General features: G+C 48.6%; 1 protein-coding gene across 1 annotated transcript in view; it reads right to left on the bottom strand.

Annotated features, from left to right (window-relative positions):
* LOC146175187 (serine protease 55-like) overlaps window positions 1-16,778 on the bottom strand; it is a 212,359-nt gene that overhangs the window by 85,282 nt on the left and 110,299 nt on the right. The window contains exon 4 of the mRNA XM_084585548.1: window positions 5,538-5,633. Within this exon, the coding sequence (XP_084441674.1) occupies window positions 5,538-5,633 (96 nt within the window). The remainder of the gene's footprint in view (window positions 1-5,537; window positions 5,634-16,778) is intronic.

Below are 16,778 nucleotides of genomic sequence, written 5' to 3'. Positions count from 1 at the left end.
AGAACAGTTGCAAGAAACTGTCTTGGAACGGGGGGAGGTTGTGATGATGGTGATTGTGGCGAGTGTGCGGGTGGCTCGAAAGGAAGTGAAGTGTGGCCGCGTGCGGGGCGTGCCAGTGCGCGTGAGTTTGTTCCGGCAAGCGAACGGGTCGGACGTTCCTGGGCGTCGCTGGCGGCGGAGTTCATCGTCCTGGGCCTGGCGTACAAGGCCGGCTCGCCAGCACCTGCCGGGCACCTGGTCCGGGGTCTGGTACTGCCCAGCGCTTCGCCATCCGGCGAACAGCTTGCGTAGGCAGCTCGACCGCCCCATCGTGCCAGGCCGCCGCACTTGTGCTGCCGCACTGGTGCCGCACTTTGCAGTACCCGGGCGTGACGCGGTACCCCGCGGTACACCGCAGTACCCCGGACTGTGAAGCAGACGCCGGACACAGACGCCGGAGCGTGGCCTGCCGCGCTACCGAGTCCTCGGGCGACTGGCGTGAACGAAGGCCGCGTCACACCCCGGCCGCTGGTCTTGCCTCAACCGGACTCGGCTGCACCGGCATCTAGTCCACGAGCGGAAAACCAGAAGTAGGACGGTTTTGTGTTGGGACATATCCTATTAGGATAAGCTAGGCTGTATGCATGTCTGTTGCCAGTTACGTTAATTGGTCAAGAAAAGAAAAGCATCCGTGTGTCTGTGAACCTGCTCTGCTACCTGCCCAGAGCTCCTGAACGGACCTGGGCCCATATATAACATCACACCAAGACCAGGGCCTGTCGACGTCGGTTCGGAGTGAAGAGAGCGGTGTGGCGGTGGAAGCTTGACGGTAGTTGGGTGGCTGGCGTCGGGACGATTCAATGTCGACGGCAGGTCGGAGTGAAGCGAGCGGTGCGGCGGCGGAAGCTGGGCAGCAGTTGTGTGGTCTGCGTAGGGGCGGTTTAAGCGACACGGCAGTGATAACTGGTTGACGATGCGGACGATGTTGGGGCGATCTTGTCTGTGCGGCGAAAACTGGACATGAATTCGGCGTTCGACGTCAGGGCGAATCGAGCGGTGCGGCAGTGGAAGCTTTGCGGCGAATCTTTGTGCAACGGCCTCGCCTCCAAAGGTCGCCAAGCTAGTTTTCCCGGAGGGCTCGATGAACCACGGCGTCCATCTGTATACTGTGTCCCAGAGGGCGAAGAGCGACAAGGCGAAGGCGAGCGCGACTCATGACGAGGAGAATGTGACGAACTACGCTGGCGGGTGACTTACTCGGCGATGTCTTGAGGCCGCTGACCAGGCCGTGGACGAGGGCTGTCGGGGGAAAATCCTCTCAGGCCCATCTGGCGATAAGGGCACTGCCGGTAGAGGTGACCTGCCTCGCCACAGTGGTAGCAGAGAGGACAGTTATCTGGAGCGCGCCAGAGATCAGTCTTCCGGGACGACTGGCGCCGGTCTGCCCAGAGGGGCAGCAGTTCCGCAGCGTGCACAGCAACCTGAGGTGGCGTGTAAGGCGAATGAGTAGGTAGCAGGGCTGGGCGGCGTGTGACATCGGCTGGGTGAGGGCAGGAGGTGGCGGTGGAACGACTGCACTTACCGGTGGCATGAGTGCGTTCTGGACCTCCTCACGGATGACGCTGGCCAGAGAAGCGGGACCTGGGGCAAATGTCCGGTGGATTTGCTGCAACTCCTCGCGAACTACGGTGCGAGTGAGGTGGCGAAAGGAGCTCAGTTCTGCCTCGGTATTGTAGTCGGCGCGATCAGTCGGTGGGATTGCGGAGAAATCAGTGGCCGAGAATACTGACTGCATCGCTGCTGTAGCAGTTTCTCCATTATTACAGCTTCAGCCATTAACGTCGCGACGGTGGTGGGCGGGTTCCGGACGTGGCCAGAAAAAAGCTGATCTTTGACGCCATACATCAGGTGCCCCACCTTCTTCTCTTCACTCATGGATGGGTCGGCGTGATGGCAAAGGCGCATGACGTTTTCAACGTACATTGCGACCCCTTCGTTCTGGCGCTGAACTGGAGAGGTAAGGGCATGCTCCGCATTCGCCCGGTGGTCACTGTTGGCGTACGTACCGAGAAGCTGGCTTCGGAAGGCCGGCCACGTAGAGAATGTGGCCTCGCGATTCTCGAACCACGTCCGATCAGCGCCTTCAAGGCTGATGTAAACGTTTCGCATTTTTGCAGCATCGTCCCAGCCGTTAAATGTCGCGCCCCTTTCGTAGTGAGCTAGCCAGTCCTCGGCATCTTCGAACTGCTCACCGTGGAATGGCTTAGGGGTATTTGGGTGCTGAAGGATGAGGCAGGACGAAGGGGTGGAAGGGACCGTCGTGGTATGGGCGGCTGGTGTCGTTTCCATAGCTAGGGTGGGAGCTAGGGGCTCTTCGTCAAAAGGGAAGGTCTCGGGGCACAAGCCTCGGAGCCGCGGGCTTGCACGATGAACTGGAGTGGTCACGAGAAGCGGCCATGTCGGGTCGTCAGCAGGAGAAGGGATCAACAATGGCACCTCCACCAGTGTCACGACTCAAGCCCCGACTCAAGACAGGGAGCCGTGAAGGTACATGGTACCGTGAAGGTAAGACCCGGGAGTCAGGTTTTCTTCTAGCTGCGATGACAGTGTCCAGCACCAGCGCGCCTCTCGAGCCAACCAACGCTTCGTCGTCATCGGCACCAAGCACGGAAGTCGCGCGGCGCTAGGCACGTGGCAATATAGATGATATTATAGTCTTTGGGCGGGGCCGGCAGGAGCACATAGATAACCATGCAACAGTACTTAAACGCATTAAAGAGGCAGGACGCAAGTTGAACAGGAAATGTGTGTTCGATACGCAGGAGCTTTCATTTTTGGGCCACAGGATCACAGCAAGTGGTATTGTTCCACTGAAGAAAACGGTTGTTTCCATCAAGATTACCCCGGCACCCACCGACGCGGCCAGCCTTCGATCGTTCCTTGGACTTTTCGAATACTACTCTAGGTTCGTTCCCAACATTGCCGATATGGTTGAACCGATGCGTGTTCTTCTTCGAAAAGGACAACCATTTGTTTGGTCTGGCGAAGTAGGCTCCAGTTTTCGAAAGATCAAAGAGGCACTTGCGTCCAACACAGTCCTGCGGATGTTCGATGCATTCCTTCCCGTTGTTGTTTCCACTGACACTTGTGACTGTGGGCTAGGAGCGGTTCTCGAACAGGTGGACGGAGAGGAACTGCACACTGTCGCCTTTGCTTCTTGAGCGCTTTCATCCGCAGAGAGGCGATATTCAGTCGGAGAACGCGAAGTACTTGCGTGTGTTTGGGTGTGCGAGAAGTGGCATGTTTACTTGTGGGGACGCCATTTCACATTGCTTACTTACCACCAAGCCTTGGTCGCATTGCTTTTTACTCAAGGGCCAGAAAGGCGTCCTTTGCGGATAGCACTGTGGGCGGAGCGCCTACTGAAGTACAACTATACAGTAAAGTAGCGAAAGGGTTCGCAACATCGAGTAGCAGATGCGTTTTCTCGTCTCCCTGCGTCATCTCATCAGGAAAAAGAGACTTTACCAGATGAAACTGTATCAGTTGCCCTTGTATCGTCTTGCATTACCAGGGAAGAGTTCGAACAGGCCCAGTCGGAAGACTGCACACTGCAACAAATCAAGGCCTACATCGAATTTTCGTGGCCTGCGCACAAATCTCTGCCGGGTGAGCTTCAACCTTTCTTCAAACTTCGCGATGAACTTTCAGTGGTGGACAATTTGATTTTGCGTGGCGAACGCCTCGTGGTTCCCGCATCACTTACACCGCGGATAATTACCGCTGCTCATGAGGCTCACCTTTGAATTGTACGAACGAAAGCACGTCTGCGAGAATATTTTGGTGGCCAGCCATGGACAGGCAAGTCGAGCTAGCTATCCAAACATGTAGTATAGTATAGCGGACAAAAGCCCGAAAGTTATGGCTGCACCACTGAACCCGGTCCCGGGCTTACCAAAGGAACCGTGGCTGAAGGTGGGAATGGACATTGTTGGTCCATTTGAAAGAGCGCCACACGACTACCGATATGCAATCACGCTGGTCGACTACTTTTCTAAGTAGCCCGGGGTATATTTTTGCAACCAAGCCGCAGCACACAAAGTCACAAGCTTCTTGGTGTCAGTGTTCGCACGTGAAGGTTACCCAGAAGAAATTGTTTGTGATAACGGGCCACAGTTTTCACCTCGAGAGTTCCAAGCTTTTCTGCAGGATCTCGGCATCCGTTTGCGGCATTCGTCTGTGTACTACCTCCAAGCAAACGGTCAAGTAGAACGGTTTAACAAAGTTTTTAAACGTTTTGTCCAGGTAGCCACACTCGAGCCGCGTCCCTTACGCCAAAGGGTAACAGAATACTTGGGCGTTTACCGTTGCACGCCGCATGCCACAACTGCAGTTGAGCCAGCACTTCTCCTGCATGGACGTCTGCCAAGAACTCGGCTTGATGTGGTTGGGTACCCGTCAGCCATATTTTCGACGGACCCTAGTGCAGAGCTGCACCGCCTACGCGAGCGGGTGAAGCAAAAGTAACAATCCAATAAACCCTACACAGACGCTCGCAGGGCCGCATGGGAAACCAAAGTGGATGTTGGTGACCTTTTACGGGTACGGAGACCTACAACTTCGTTTAAAGGTGACTTTGCTTTTACAGCCCAGAAAAGTGATATGAAAGCAGGGGCAATCGTCTTTTCACCTTGATGATGGAAAAATGTGGAACGCTTCGAAATTGTCGAGGATTCCACGGGCTTCTGCATCCTTTTGTGGGTGGGGTGAAAGGAATGGTACAAATGATACCGCTACGGAAAGCAGCTCACCGCCTACCATGGACGGACCCGTTTCAGAAGCGCCAACCGGGTATTCAGTTGTGGCTGCTGCTAAGCAGCAACCTATGCCACCAGTGACCTGCTGTGAACCGGAAGAGAGTTCGCCTGCAGCCAGTGGGTTCTCTGAAGCATCGGGACCACAGCGTAGGGTACAGCCACCAAGGAACTGACGACCCTCCGACCGCTATGGACACTAAGTGCAGAAGGACTCGTTGTGCTGCAGTGAACATGAACTTGTCACTCTCTGCACGAGTGTTGAGTTTGAGTTTGAAAGATATTGACATTATTGCAAGTGCATCTTCTTGTTTGTTTTTGTTTTATTTTGTATATATTTTGTATTAAGTGCTAGGACAAGCAAGTTGTCGCTACTGTGAATATAATTCGGTAAACGAGCACTAACGTACTGCCACTACTAAATTACTAACCCATGTAGCCGTTTTTATAAGGATGGGAATATGTTGTATATATGGTTTCGGTTCGAGTTTGGGATCACCGGCCTCCAGAGGCACCAGTGTCGCTCTGTGTATATAAGTGACTGCTTGCTGAAATAAAAGGGATTTTCTTGGTTGCCTGGCAGTCCGTGTACATCTGCGGCACATGCCGGTACAACAGAAACAATCTTAGCTTTTGCTAAGCGGACTTCCTTCTATCTGCTAGGTGTTTCTGTGAACATAAATAGAGGAATACAACCGAAACAAAAGGTGGGAGGAGCTTCCGCCCGACTCACTCGAACACAACGCAGTGCGCAGCAGTGAGGACGACGTTACGGGTTAATATGCTTCCTCCACATCCGTCAGCCTTGTTACTTCCGGGTTTTCGTGTCTCGAGCATTACCTGGAAGTAAAGCAATCAGATTTTCTTTGTGCGTCCTAGCACGAATAGAGACTGCAACACACTTGAACCTGATATTCTTCTGCATAGGGCTAACGTAAAGCAACGGTAACGATTAAGATAGGTGGGCAATTAACGGTGAATGTGTGTGAGGCATACGTGGCAGTTGCGGGAACAGAACCTGAATATTTGAAGGAATTCATAAAGGGGAGCAGCGCTACAAATAACAAGCTGGCCGGCTTACGACCATAAAGTTCCGTTCCCAAATATGCATATGCCGCCGGTGTAAAAGAAATCTACAGTGCTTCTCTGCCATAAAGACAATGTGACGCAAGAAGTATTTAAAGTGTATTGCACCAACAATCATGGCGACCAATGCGTCAGCCGTTCTTCACTGACATAAATGAAGAAGTAAGTTATCTCAGCTTCCTTGCAACAGAGTTTTGGCGACGTTTAATTTTTCTTCTTTTTTATCTGTTTGACTATTCGCATTCTCTTAATGTGCGGGCCAAAGACAGACAAATGTTTTGCTCGTGAAAGTGAAGCTTGCAACTTTATTACTGTGCGCATGAGCGGGACTTTAAATTGATTGTCTAGTGTCAATTAAAACTCCCTTGCAGACTCTTTCGTCCAGAATGGCATTACAGCCCGAGGGCATCATTAACAGTTTTTTTCGCGTCAAAGCAAGAAACGGTTTGAAATGCTTCGATTTGAATATATGGTCTGTGCTGAACAAAATCACCTTCACGTTCTTCTGGAAAATTCCAGCTCTCGTTTTAACGTAGTCATGGTCACAAAAACGTGATACTGTAGAGACCGTAATATCAGCATCCGCCTCGCATTCGGGGGGTATCAGGTCTGATACCTGGCGCCGCAGAGTACTCCCCCCCCCCTTTGATTTTCAATGGGTAAAATACTTGCGCTGGGCTTTTCCTCGGCTCTTCTGGGGAGGAATTCTTCAAGAATGGGTCATTGGCCGTAAAGGGAAAAAAGGGGGCCACATAAGGGCTCTGCGTCATTAGGGGTGCTTATGGTTGTCTGCTGGCATAACGAATATCTGACCCATGCGCACAAATGTAAGAGTTAATCTCGCCAAACAGTACTCCGGGCTTACATGGAATCGCCCAGGCCGAGCCCCCTCCCAGGAGCTTGGCCCGCACGAGGGCGGACCCCCACATCGGGGACCGATCCTCTGCCCATTTCGATTGTGTGGTCCTCGGGTGTACCACAGCGCCGACAAACCCCCCAGCGTGCGTGGCGGGCATGGCCAGTACTGCCACCAATTTCGTCATATGTGGGTCTAACCAACGTGCTCTGACCGGCAGGGGTCTCTACTCCCGGTGGTACACTTCTACAATGTGCACCGCTCCCAACCGCATTAGCGCTCCCGACTATGGTAAACCTCAATAATAGAGTCGACCATTGAGCTAGTTGGTCACACATCTCTTGAAAGAAGGCAGCAGAGCAGGTAACCACACAAAGCATAAGAAGCACACACAAACACAAGGAGAACGCTGCACGGACAGCTATATTGACAAGAAACCGCACATTTTCTCCCTTCAATTCACGTCTGCAGGCAACTTCTTTGTCTTTAACATCCTGCCGGTTTGCGCAGAAATTCTAATTCTTTCTTCAACAAAACCACTGAAGGCATACTGACACATTGGTCTCCCGAGTCACACGTTGCATATGCTTCATACAATTTCCTTGCTAACTTATTCTTCATCATTTTGATAACCTTAACACTGTGACGGTCAGCCAGACACTTTTGGTCTCTACGACCAACGCAGTCTTTGCAGTGCGCCGCGAGATTAGCGCCAGACTTGTCCGATATTGCCATAGCGTGCTCTCTAATCCTGTCATTGAGACATCTTCCTGTCTGTCTAATGTGTGTGCAGGTTAACAACCAGGACTTCAACTCTGGATGCAAAACTTCACACCGGACTAGGTAATCTAACTGTATTCAGGGGGTTGTTTATTAGATTCCCTTGCATTGTGGAAAAAATATATTGGAAAGACAGGAAGATAACAAACCCGAAGAGAACAATCCAAGGCGGCACAAATTATGGGCCCAATATTCATACGATGTTAGAAACGTACTGTTCCTATGTTGGGCCGAACATTACAAACGCAGTACACATATAGGGGACCCAAACATCGCATAATTGACATAACTGGCCGGGCAAGGCGAATAGTTTGTCTGTAGACTGGTGTCAGCGCGCACAGCTAGCCCGCGTTGAGCACGCTCGAGTTCCTTCGAGCACGCTGTTTAGAGGTGATTACGCGCCTTGTCTGCTGAGCCAACAAGCTTTGCGCACGCTTTTGGTGCTTGAGCTTGGGTTTTCATCGTGAAAGAAAGCTGTCTTGCGCGCGCGCTCTTCGCTCGAGCTTCACCGGTTGTAGGTGACAAACTCGCGCTTGGACGAAGTCGTGCTTCAAGTGAATGTGCAGTGATGTATACCCACTTCTATGTCGTGTCAAGAAACTAACCGACAGCTGTGGCTATTTTCGCAGCACAAATGTAGAAAATGGGGGGGAGCTGTTGATTACCCATGTTCATAGGGGACACTTTTTCCCATGTGTTGTGAGGCCGCTGTGAAATATCTGGTGCGCGCGGCCTTAGATTAGAGAATTTGTATTTTTGAGCTCCTCTTGCCAGCCAATTTTATTTCTCGTGAGAGAATAACCGCGTATACGATGTGAAAATAAAAGGTTCCCATAAGCGAATCTGCGGCATGAACGTGTTTCTCTTTTTCGCGCTTTCATACTGCACCCGATCGGATTCCCGTGGTTGCTTCCGCGCAGTTCTTGTCCTGGTTGCATTTGTCTGTTACTGTTGCTTTTTTGTTTCCGCGGTACTTTATTCGCTTTGGCTTCAGGCTGCTGACCCTAACGTCCCTAATTAACACTTGCCGATTTTGATGTGGACGAAATACGAAAACGGGTTTGGGGGTTGCGCTGTACGTGACTGAACACAGGTGGCTGAAATATCAGAGTGACGTACGTTTCCACCGTTTGTCCACATCAAGACAGCGTTCCTGACTTGGACGCGTCCGCTGGCCTGGAAAAATTCAATCCGACCCACTGAGTTCACTCAGTATCAAAAACTTGGCGTGGCGTTGAACATCCATGGCAAAGCAAAAAAGAAAAATAAAACAACCAAGACTTCGCGACATTGTGCTGCGTGTTCTCGTTCAAGTCGATGAGTGTCAGTAATAGCGTCTCCATTTTTGTTTTCGCGAAATTAGCTGGGCACAGCTGTGTCTCTCAAATCACATGCAACGGCGCCAGCGTGTTTGCGCCTTTAAAAGGGCACCTCGTATCTCACTCGGCATTTTTGCGCAACGATTAAATTGCGGGGGTGATGCGATATGGGACCGACCTTGAACGATAACCACACTTATTTTCGAGCCCGTCATCACCATTACCGGTTGGCATTTTGCCGGAGAGGAGAGAATGTCTTGTTTTGTTAAGGCTGCGCATGTGACGAAGCCGAAGTGATTACTGATTAAGCATTATATAGAAAGTATATTCTCTACCACGATACAGGTGCGCAGGAAAGTAAAAAGAAGGCCGAAAGTTCTCAGCTTCAGTGCACATTATATATATAATCCTATCCTTTCTGAAATTCGGTCCATCTGTGCTTTGAATGACCACACCCATTCATGACAGAGTGCGTGTAGTCGGCACTTACTCAGCGCCTAGCTGTCTTATAATCTTAGCCGTTGCTGCATTAATCCGTTAAAGGTTTCATAGGGACATTACATAAGTGGGGAAGACAACGGTGTGAATATATGGTCATAAATAAGCAAGTGAACATAAACACCACGGTCGTGGTTAGCGTAATTAACATACGGGCTGTTCTATCAAATGTCTACTGATCCAGAGCCCTTCAAAGAGGCTTTCACTGCCGCTGCACCCCTTCTTGGTTCGGTAATCTCAAAATATACTAAAACGACATTGTTTTCGTATACGCTTAATGAAGTACCGCTTTTGCGCTGTCGCGCAGAACTATAAATTACAAGGGTTACACACTGCAGAGTTGCGCTACTTGCAACTGCAAAATTATGACAGAACTTTGCATATGAGATGACGTCTGCCATCTTCGTCTTTGAAATTGTTCGCACTGCCGGTTTATATATGGGCTGAATAAGTGAAAACTGTGTAGTGAAGGGCAGCCGGTGTGCTAGTTGTCGCTGGTTATGTGTCAACTAAAGAGATATTATTTTCCGGCTTTAGTAAAAAAGAAAAAAAAAAGCAATCAGCACAAAATGTGGCTCAACTACGTAATATGATTAGAGCGTACCGTCATAACGTGCTCTAGTGTACTTATTTTGTTTTCTAAGATATAAACAAATGGGGAGCCCGCATGTATATTGAAATAAAAGTATGTACATGAAACACATCACATGTGGCAAGCAAACATGTGCCATGTACATGGCACATACATTCGTTTATTAAAATAGAAGTTGCGTCTGTACTTTGTAAATAATGCACAAAGCTCCCCCTGTCCTTTCTTCCTATCGCTCCCCTCTCTACTTCCCCTCGCTATCCTCTCCCTATCCCCTTTTCCTTCCCGCCGGCCGCAGCTCAAGTGCTTCAGATTTTTAGATAGCAGTTGCCGCGGCAGTACTCTTTTCCTTCTTGATTATTGAAAAAAATATATTAAATCAACCACTACCAGTATTTTTGCTTCCGTTTTCCATTGGAGAAAGGCTGTTAATTCATTAGCATCGCCGTTAGTGCGTAGTGCTAGGCAAAAAAGGCAGAATTTGGGGCCAAGTTTAAGACATTCTTTGATGATCCCTCGCTGCCTGTAGCGCGAAGTTTGTGCACAGCCATCGCACCATATGACCCCTCAGGTTGTACTCATGAACCGACAAGAGAGGTACTTAGAAAGCATCGCGGTGCTCTCTGAAATTCACTATGATTTGGTGGGCGCTGTTTAACACAGAGACAAAACGAAAACACGAGACTGGTGCCGTTCTTTCTCTTCTTTTCTTGTCTTTGTCTCTGTGTTAAAGAGCGCCTACGAAATCATCATGAACAACCTCTAACTCACCCAACTTTCCCTTCTGTTGCTCTCTGAAATGCTCGTCTCGCGCTGATCAACCGCCTGAATTAGCGGGCCGCATTGCTGCTCTTGGCAACCAAGTCGCGGATTGATGGTTTCTCCATGAGAGCAAAGCATTTGCAACGGGAGGGTAACTACGACCCTCATGCGGCGGTAAATTTGCGTCTTCATTAATAATCCTCTTAAATATTGCGCAGCTGAAAAGTACCCTTATGAAGTCGTTTCAGTGCTTTCTGCAATTACAACAAGATGTATCAGCTTACTTCACCACCCGCCAAACTGCGGTGCGGTAACAGCCGCCTACACTGCACGTCGGATTTGCAATGCTTTTTTACGCGGCCGTCTTGTGTTTCGAAATGCGGCGCCCAACTTTGGCCATTTACAGCATTGGCAGAACATTCTTTACGTAATGAAACGTCATTTTGATGCGATCATTAAATGTTTATGCATGACGTATTTCCCGCCGCACAACTTCAGCCAATCAGATTTCACGAGGCGGCTCTTGACAGTGGGCAGTTCATTTCAGCCGATTCGTAATACAAGCGTAAGTACTTCCCTTTCTAGCATATATACCTCTGTTTTCCTTCCACAATTATAAATAACATCCAGGCATCGTTAACAGCGCTGCTAAAGATAATTTTTCACGTTCACGTCATTTTTACGTCAAGGCAAAAAGCCATGGTGAAAGACCGCAATTTCATTCATTCCACAAGCTTGAAACAGGTAACTTTTCTGACCACCAATCAAGGAAACGCGTAATTCCGTCTCCTCAACGGTAGGGTCCCGCAACTTATTTCTCCTCACTGGTTCATTCATTCATTCATAAACCTTTATTCATGAGGATGACCTCAGGCCTAGAGGGGAAGGGGGTGGGTTAGGTGAGGTTGAGGTTGCTTCACTGGTTGCCTCTCAGTGGGTTAAACTGCAATTGTTATCGAGAGGTATCTCTGAACGCAACGTAAAGGTAACATACACTCACTAAAGGCAGGAAATGATTATGGTGAAAATAATTAGTGTTACCGTTGTCAGAATGTCACGTTGTGGCTCTGTTCACGGCTGGTTTTGTGGCTACTAAGAATTAAAAACATCACACGAACCTCTACCTTAACATACCCACAGACTCCTTTTTTTTTAGATTTCGAAAAAGCCTTCGATAAAGTCCCACATCGCCATTTGCTGCTTAAACTGTCTACCCTTAATTTAGACCCTTGTGTATTGAATTGGATCAATAATTTTCTAACAAATCGTCTCCAGTTTGTTGTCGCCAACTCCCATTCATCTACCCTTTTCCAAGTCCGGTCAGGCGTTACTCAAGGTACTGTACTTGGCTCATTACTTTTTCTAATTTATATTAATGACCTGCCAAATTGCATACCATCTAACATACGGCTGTTTGCCGATGCCTGTGCAATATACCTCACCATAAATAACCAATCTGACATCGCTATCCTACAGAATGATCTGCTTAACGTGCAAGAATGGCGCGACACCTGGCTTATGAAATTAAATGTTAATAAAACGCTTCATGTCTCTTTACACCATCGCCGTAACTACTTACCTTCTATTTATCATCTTTATGATTTTCCTATAACTCAAACTGACACTATCAAATATCTAGGTATTCATATCTCCAGTGACCTATCCTGGTCTAGTCATATTTCTCATATAACCAACTCCGCTTGTCGCGTTCTTGGCTACTTACGCCGCAACATTTCATTAGCTCCCCTTCTGTCAAACTAATTGGTTACACTTCGCTTGTCAGACCCAAACTTGAGTACGGTCAAGCTATATTCGATCCTCACCAAACTAATCTGATCAATTTACTGGAATCTACTCAAAATCGAGCTTCATGTTTCATTCTTTCAGATTACTCCTATCGCACCAGTTTTACCGTACTAAAATCAAAACTTGAACTTCACAATCTAGCTTTACGCCGGAAACTAGCTCGCCTTTCTCTTTATCATATGTTTCATCGCAGCTTGCCACCTAACAACGTGTTCATCCGTCCAGCCCGTTGGTCATCTCGTCATCTCCACTCCAATGCCGTCTATGCCCAGCGCGCCCATACGACAACATTCCAAAAGTAATTTTTTCTCCGCACTGCCCTGAATTGGAACGACCTTCCCGACCACATCGTCTCACTAACAGACATTCATCATTTCAAGACTGCCATCGAAAGACATTTTTTATTGTAATCGCCGCACTCCAACCCCACCTCTCATGTAATACCCCTTAAATGGGGCCTTTGAGGATTCAATAAACAAATAAATAAACATGATGCAACCTAAAGGGGAGCACCTCCCAGGAAAAATATCGGTAGCATATTTAATGTTTTACAATTAAACAGTTCGGAAAAAAAAGATGCAAATATAGGATTCGAACATATGTTCTATTCGCGAAGTGATCAGGTAAGGAGGGCATGTTGCCGGGCTAGTTGGTGATCCATTAAGTAAAAATTTAGCGCTAAATAGAACACAAAGGACAAAGAAGAACACATAAGACGTTTGACTAGCGCTTGTCAAATGTCTTATGTGTTCTTCTTTGTCCTTTGTGTTCTATTTTTCCGCTAAATTTTTTATTTAATGCTCAGGTAAGTAGTGTCAATCCAATGCGCCACTGAGGCAACGAGCACGGCTGGCGTCAAATGCGGTCTTTATCATTTTTACAATATTTCCGCTATCTGTCGCCAGTTTTTTTGTCAGAGGACCCTACCGTTGAGAGAACGGAATCACGCCAAAGAAACAACATAGCGCCGAACGGTGGCCATGTGTGTCGAAAATAGGGGCCCAGGTCTACTCGGCAATGTAGTTCTTTTTCCTTCATCCGGTTGTTAAGGGCATCTAACGCTTCCTCTTTCAATTGCATATATATTTGTTTCCTATGTGCAATAATAGCTATCAGGTAAAACATATGTCGTTTACGGACCATAGCTTAGTAATGTTCAGCTTGGAGGAAAATGAAAGGAAATCAATGTTCTCGTGGCACCTTTTTTAGTTTAATTTACAATTGCTTTAGGATCAGAATTTTGTTATTAAAGTAAAAGAATGTATTGAAGCATTACTGTCAACAAAGTCTTGGAACTGGGTAAATATATGGGAGGATTTCAAACGGAGCTACCTCAACGGCTTTGCAACCTTCCGCTTTGTTTGGTATTTATGTTGACTGTAACCGAAACCGATTAATGGATGGATGGATGGATGGAATATAGGAGCGTCCCCTTTGATACGGGGTGGTAGCAATAGCTATCATGCTCATTTTTCTCCCTATATCTTAATTATTGATTAATATATTGGTTAACTAAACCATCATTCTATTTATTAAATTTTTGTTTCTACATTACTAACATTATGTCACTTCTCTACTTTTAAGTCACCAATCTTGCAGTAGTTTTTTGTAGTTTCCATCGCCGGGTTATTCATACGGCCACTGGTATCTCTAAACCCAAGGCACTGGGCCGCAAGAACGGTTCCTGAAGAGTGGAAGCATGCAGAGGTCGTAATGATCCCAAAACCGATTGGAACATTCGACCTATCTCACTCGCCTCCTGCCTAGGCAAGCTCTACGAGCGTGTCGTTACTCGGAGGCTCCAAAATTACATGGAGGACAAAGACCTGTACCCCCACAGCATGTTCGGCTTTCCAGCTCACCTCTCTACCCAGGACGTCCTCATACAATTCAAAGAGGAAGTCCTCACCAATGTCCCGAACGCTGGCGAGAACGCGGCCATGGCCCTCGATATTAAAGGGGTCTTTGACAACGTTAACGAAGCGGCTGTAATGGAAGGACTCGACAACCTCCACTGTGGCGAGAAGGTTCACAGCTATGTGAAGGCCTTTCTCTCCAACCGAACTGCAACGGTTGGACTCGGATACCTTCGCAGCGATAAATTCTCGACAACCAACAAAGGCACACCTCAAGGGTCCGTCATCTCACCACTACTTTTCAACGTGGCTATAATCGGACTCGCTAGACAACTTGAGAAGATCGAAGGCATACAGCACGCCATGTACGCTGACGACTTCACAGTTTGGGTTACCTCCGGGTCGCTCGGCCAGAAAGAAGAACGACTGCAAGCAGAGGCTACTTGCGTAGAAGAATATGTCCGTGCACGAGGTCTCGCCTGCTCCACAGAAAAATCCGAACTCCTGCGAGTTCACAAAGGAAAACACAAAGAAGGGACCCTCAATGTCTCCCTCGAAGGACAGCTACTTCCCGAACGAGACAAGATACGAGTCTTAGGAGTGTGGCTTCAGAGCAATCAGCGATGCGGCCATATGCTCGGCCTTCTCAAGCAATCGACCACTCAGGTCGCCAGGATGATCACGCTTGTGTCGCAGAAGCGGAGCGGTATGCGAGAGGGGGATAACCTGCGCCTGGTTCAGAGCCTGGTACTCAGTCGCGTGGGCTACGCCCTCCCGTATTTCAACCTCAACAAAGGAGAAGTGGAAAGTTCAGATATCATCATCCGCAAAGCTTACAAGACAGTCCTGCACCTACCAATGAACACCTCCAGCGCAAAACTACTAGCTCTTGGCGTTCACAACACCAAGAGATCAAAGAAGCCCAACTGGTCACGCAGATAGCCAGGCTTCAGCAGACTCCTACGGGGCGCTCGTTTCTTAGGCGACTGGGGCTAGGTGCAACTGTGCAGATCGAGAATCGTAGTGTGAGCATACCGGACGCAATTCTCCAGACGCTAAAGGTTAGCTCCCTTCCCCAGAACATGGACCCCAACTTACATGTGGCCCGTAGAGCAGCCCGCGGGCGAAGTATGTACAAATAAATTTAGCTACAAAATCCACAACGGTATACACGGACGCGGCGCCGTATACAGGAAGCTCACATAACAGCGCAGTGGCGGTAGCTATTGATTCCAACCTAAAGGAACTAGCTAGCGCCTCAGTCAGGAATTGCACAATAACCGAAGGGGAGGAGCTGGCCGTTGCTCTAGCGGTGGTAGCCGGGTATCGAAGCAACACGTCCCTTACCATTCTTACAGATTCGAGAGAAGCGTGCCGTAACTACATGAACGGCCGCATAGGTCGCGCCGCGCTCAGGCTCCTCCAGAACGCGACCCCATCAAAAGTCGAGCACAACATCTACTGGGTGCCAGGACACACCGACATAGCGGGGAACGAACGTGCCGATGAGTTAGCTCGAGGGTACACGAGCCGAGCTTCCTCCCAATCGGACGATCTACCCGAGCGAGTCGGCCCTAGTACTCAGACATTCTGAACTACTATAACGGGGTACGGATCCGCTATCCGCCGCCTCATCGGGATCTAAAACAACAAGAGGCAGTGTACTGGCGAAGACTGCAGACAGGAACTTTCCCTAACCTGCATATCCTAAGCAAAATTTACCGGTCACAATATCGGGACACCTGCCCATGGTGTGGTAACAAACCTCCGTTACACCACATCACGTGGCAATGTAGAAATAACTATAGCTTTCGTAAAGACCCGAGTGCGGAACAGTGGGAGAGCCGTCTCTCCAGCGGCGTTTTGGATTGCCAACTAGGTCTGATCCAGCACGCCCAGCGAGCAGCGAAGCTCAGCGGAGCCATGGAATAGGGGCACCGACCCTGTGAGAAGACGGAAGATGGACCTCTTCTGCTACTAGCACAAGACCTTCCTAGAGAAACTAACGTATTTCCTATCCTATCCTACCCCAGAGCTTCAGGAACAGTGATTGTGCCTGCATCAACTTCCGGATGGATACCATTACATTCGAGTATAATATGGTCAATTGTTTCACTGGAGTTACCGCATACAGCGCATTCATCATCTTCATTGTTAAATTTCTTTTTATAGCTGCGTGTTTTAAGGCACGCTGATCTAGCTTCAAAATGTAGGGCACTGCCTCTTGAGTTATCCAAGAACGCTTCCTTCCTGATCTGCATTTTCTACTTTCGGTATAATGCCACACTCTGTTTCTTTTCCATCGAATTTATCCAATTTTTTACCTTCTGTGTTTTTCACCTGTTGCTTAATACTCTTTTTTTCTCCGTCCTTGTGACTAGCATACTTACTAGTTAGTTTCCTAGTTCTTTTCCTCCATTGTGAGTCAACGCT

The sequence above is a fragment of the Amblyomma maculatum genome, chromosome 11, assembly GCF_055883805.1.
Source record: "Amblyomma maculatum isolate TAMU_Amacu chromosome 11, ASM5588380v1, whole genome shotgun sequence".
NCBI classification, from domain to species: Eukaryota; Metazoa; Arthropoda; class Arachnida; order Ixodida; family Ixodidae; genus Amblyomma; species Amblyomma maculatum.
The sequence above is the reverse complement of the archived record's forward strand: the minus strand, read 5'-3'. Positions and strand labels throughout refer to the sequence as shown.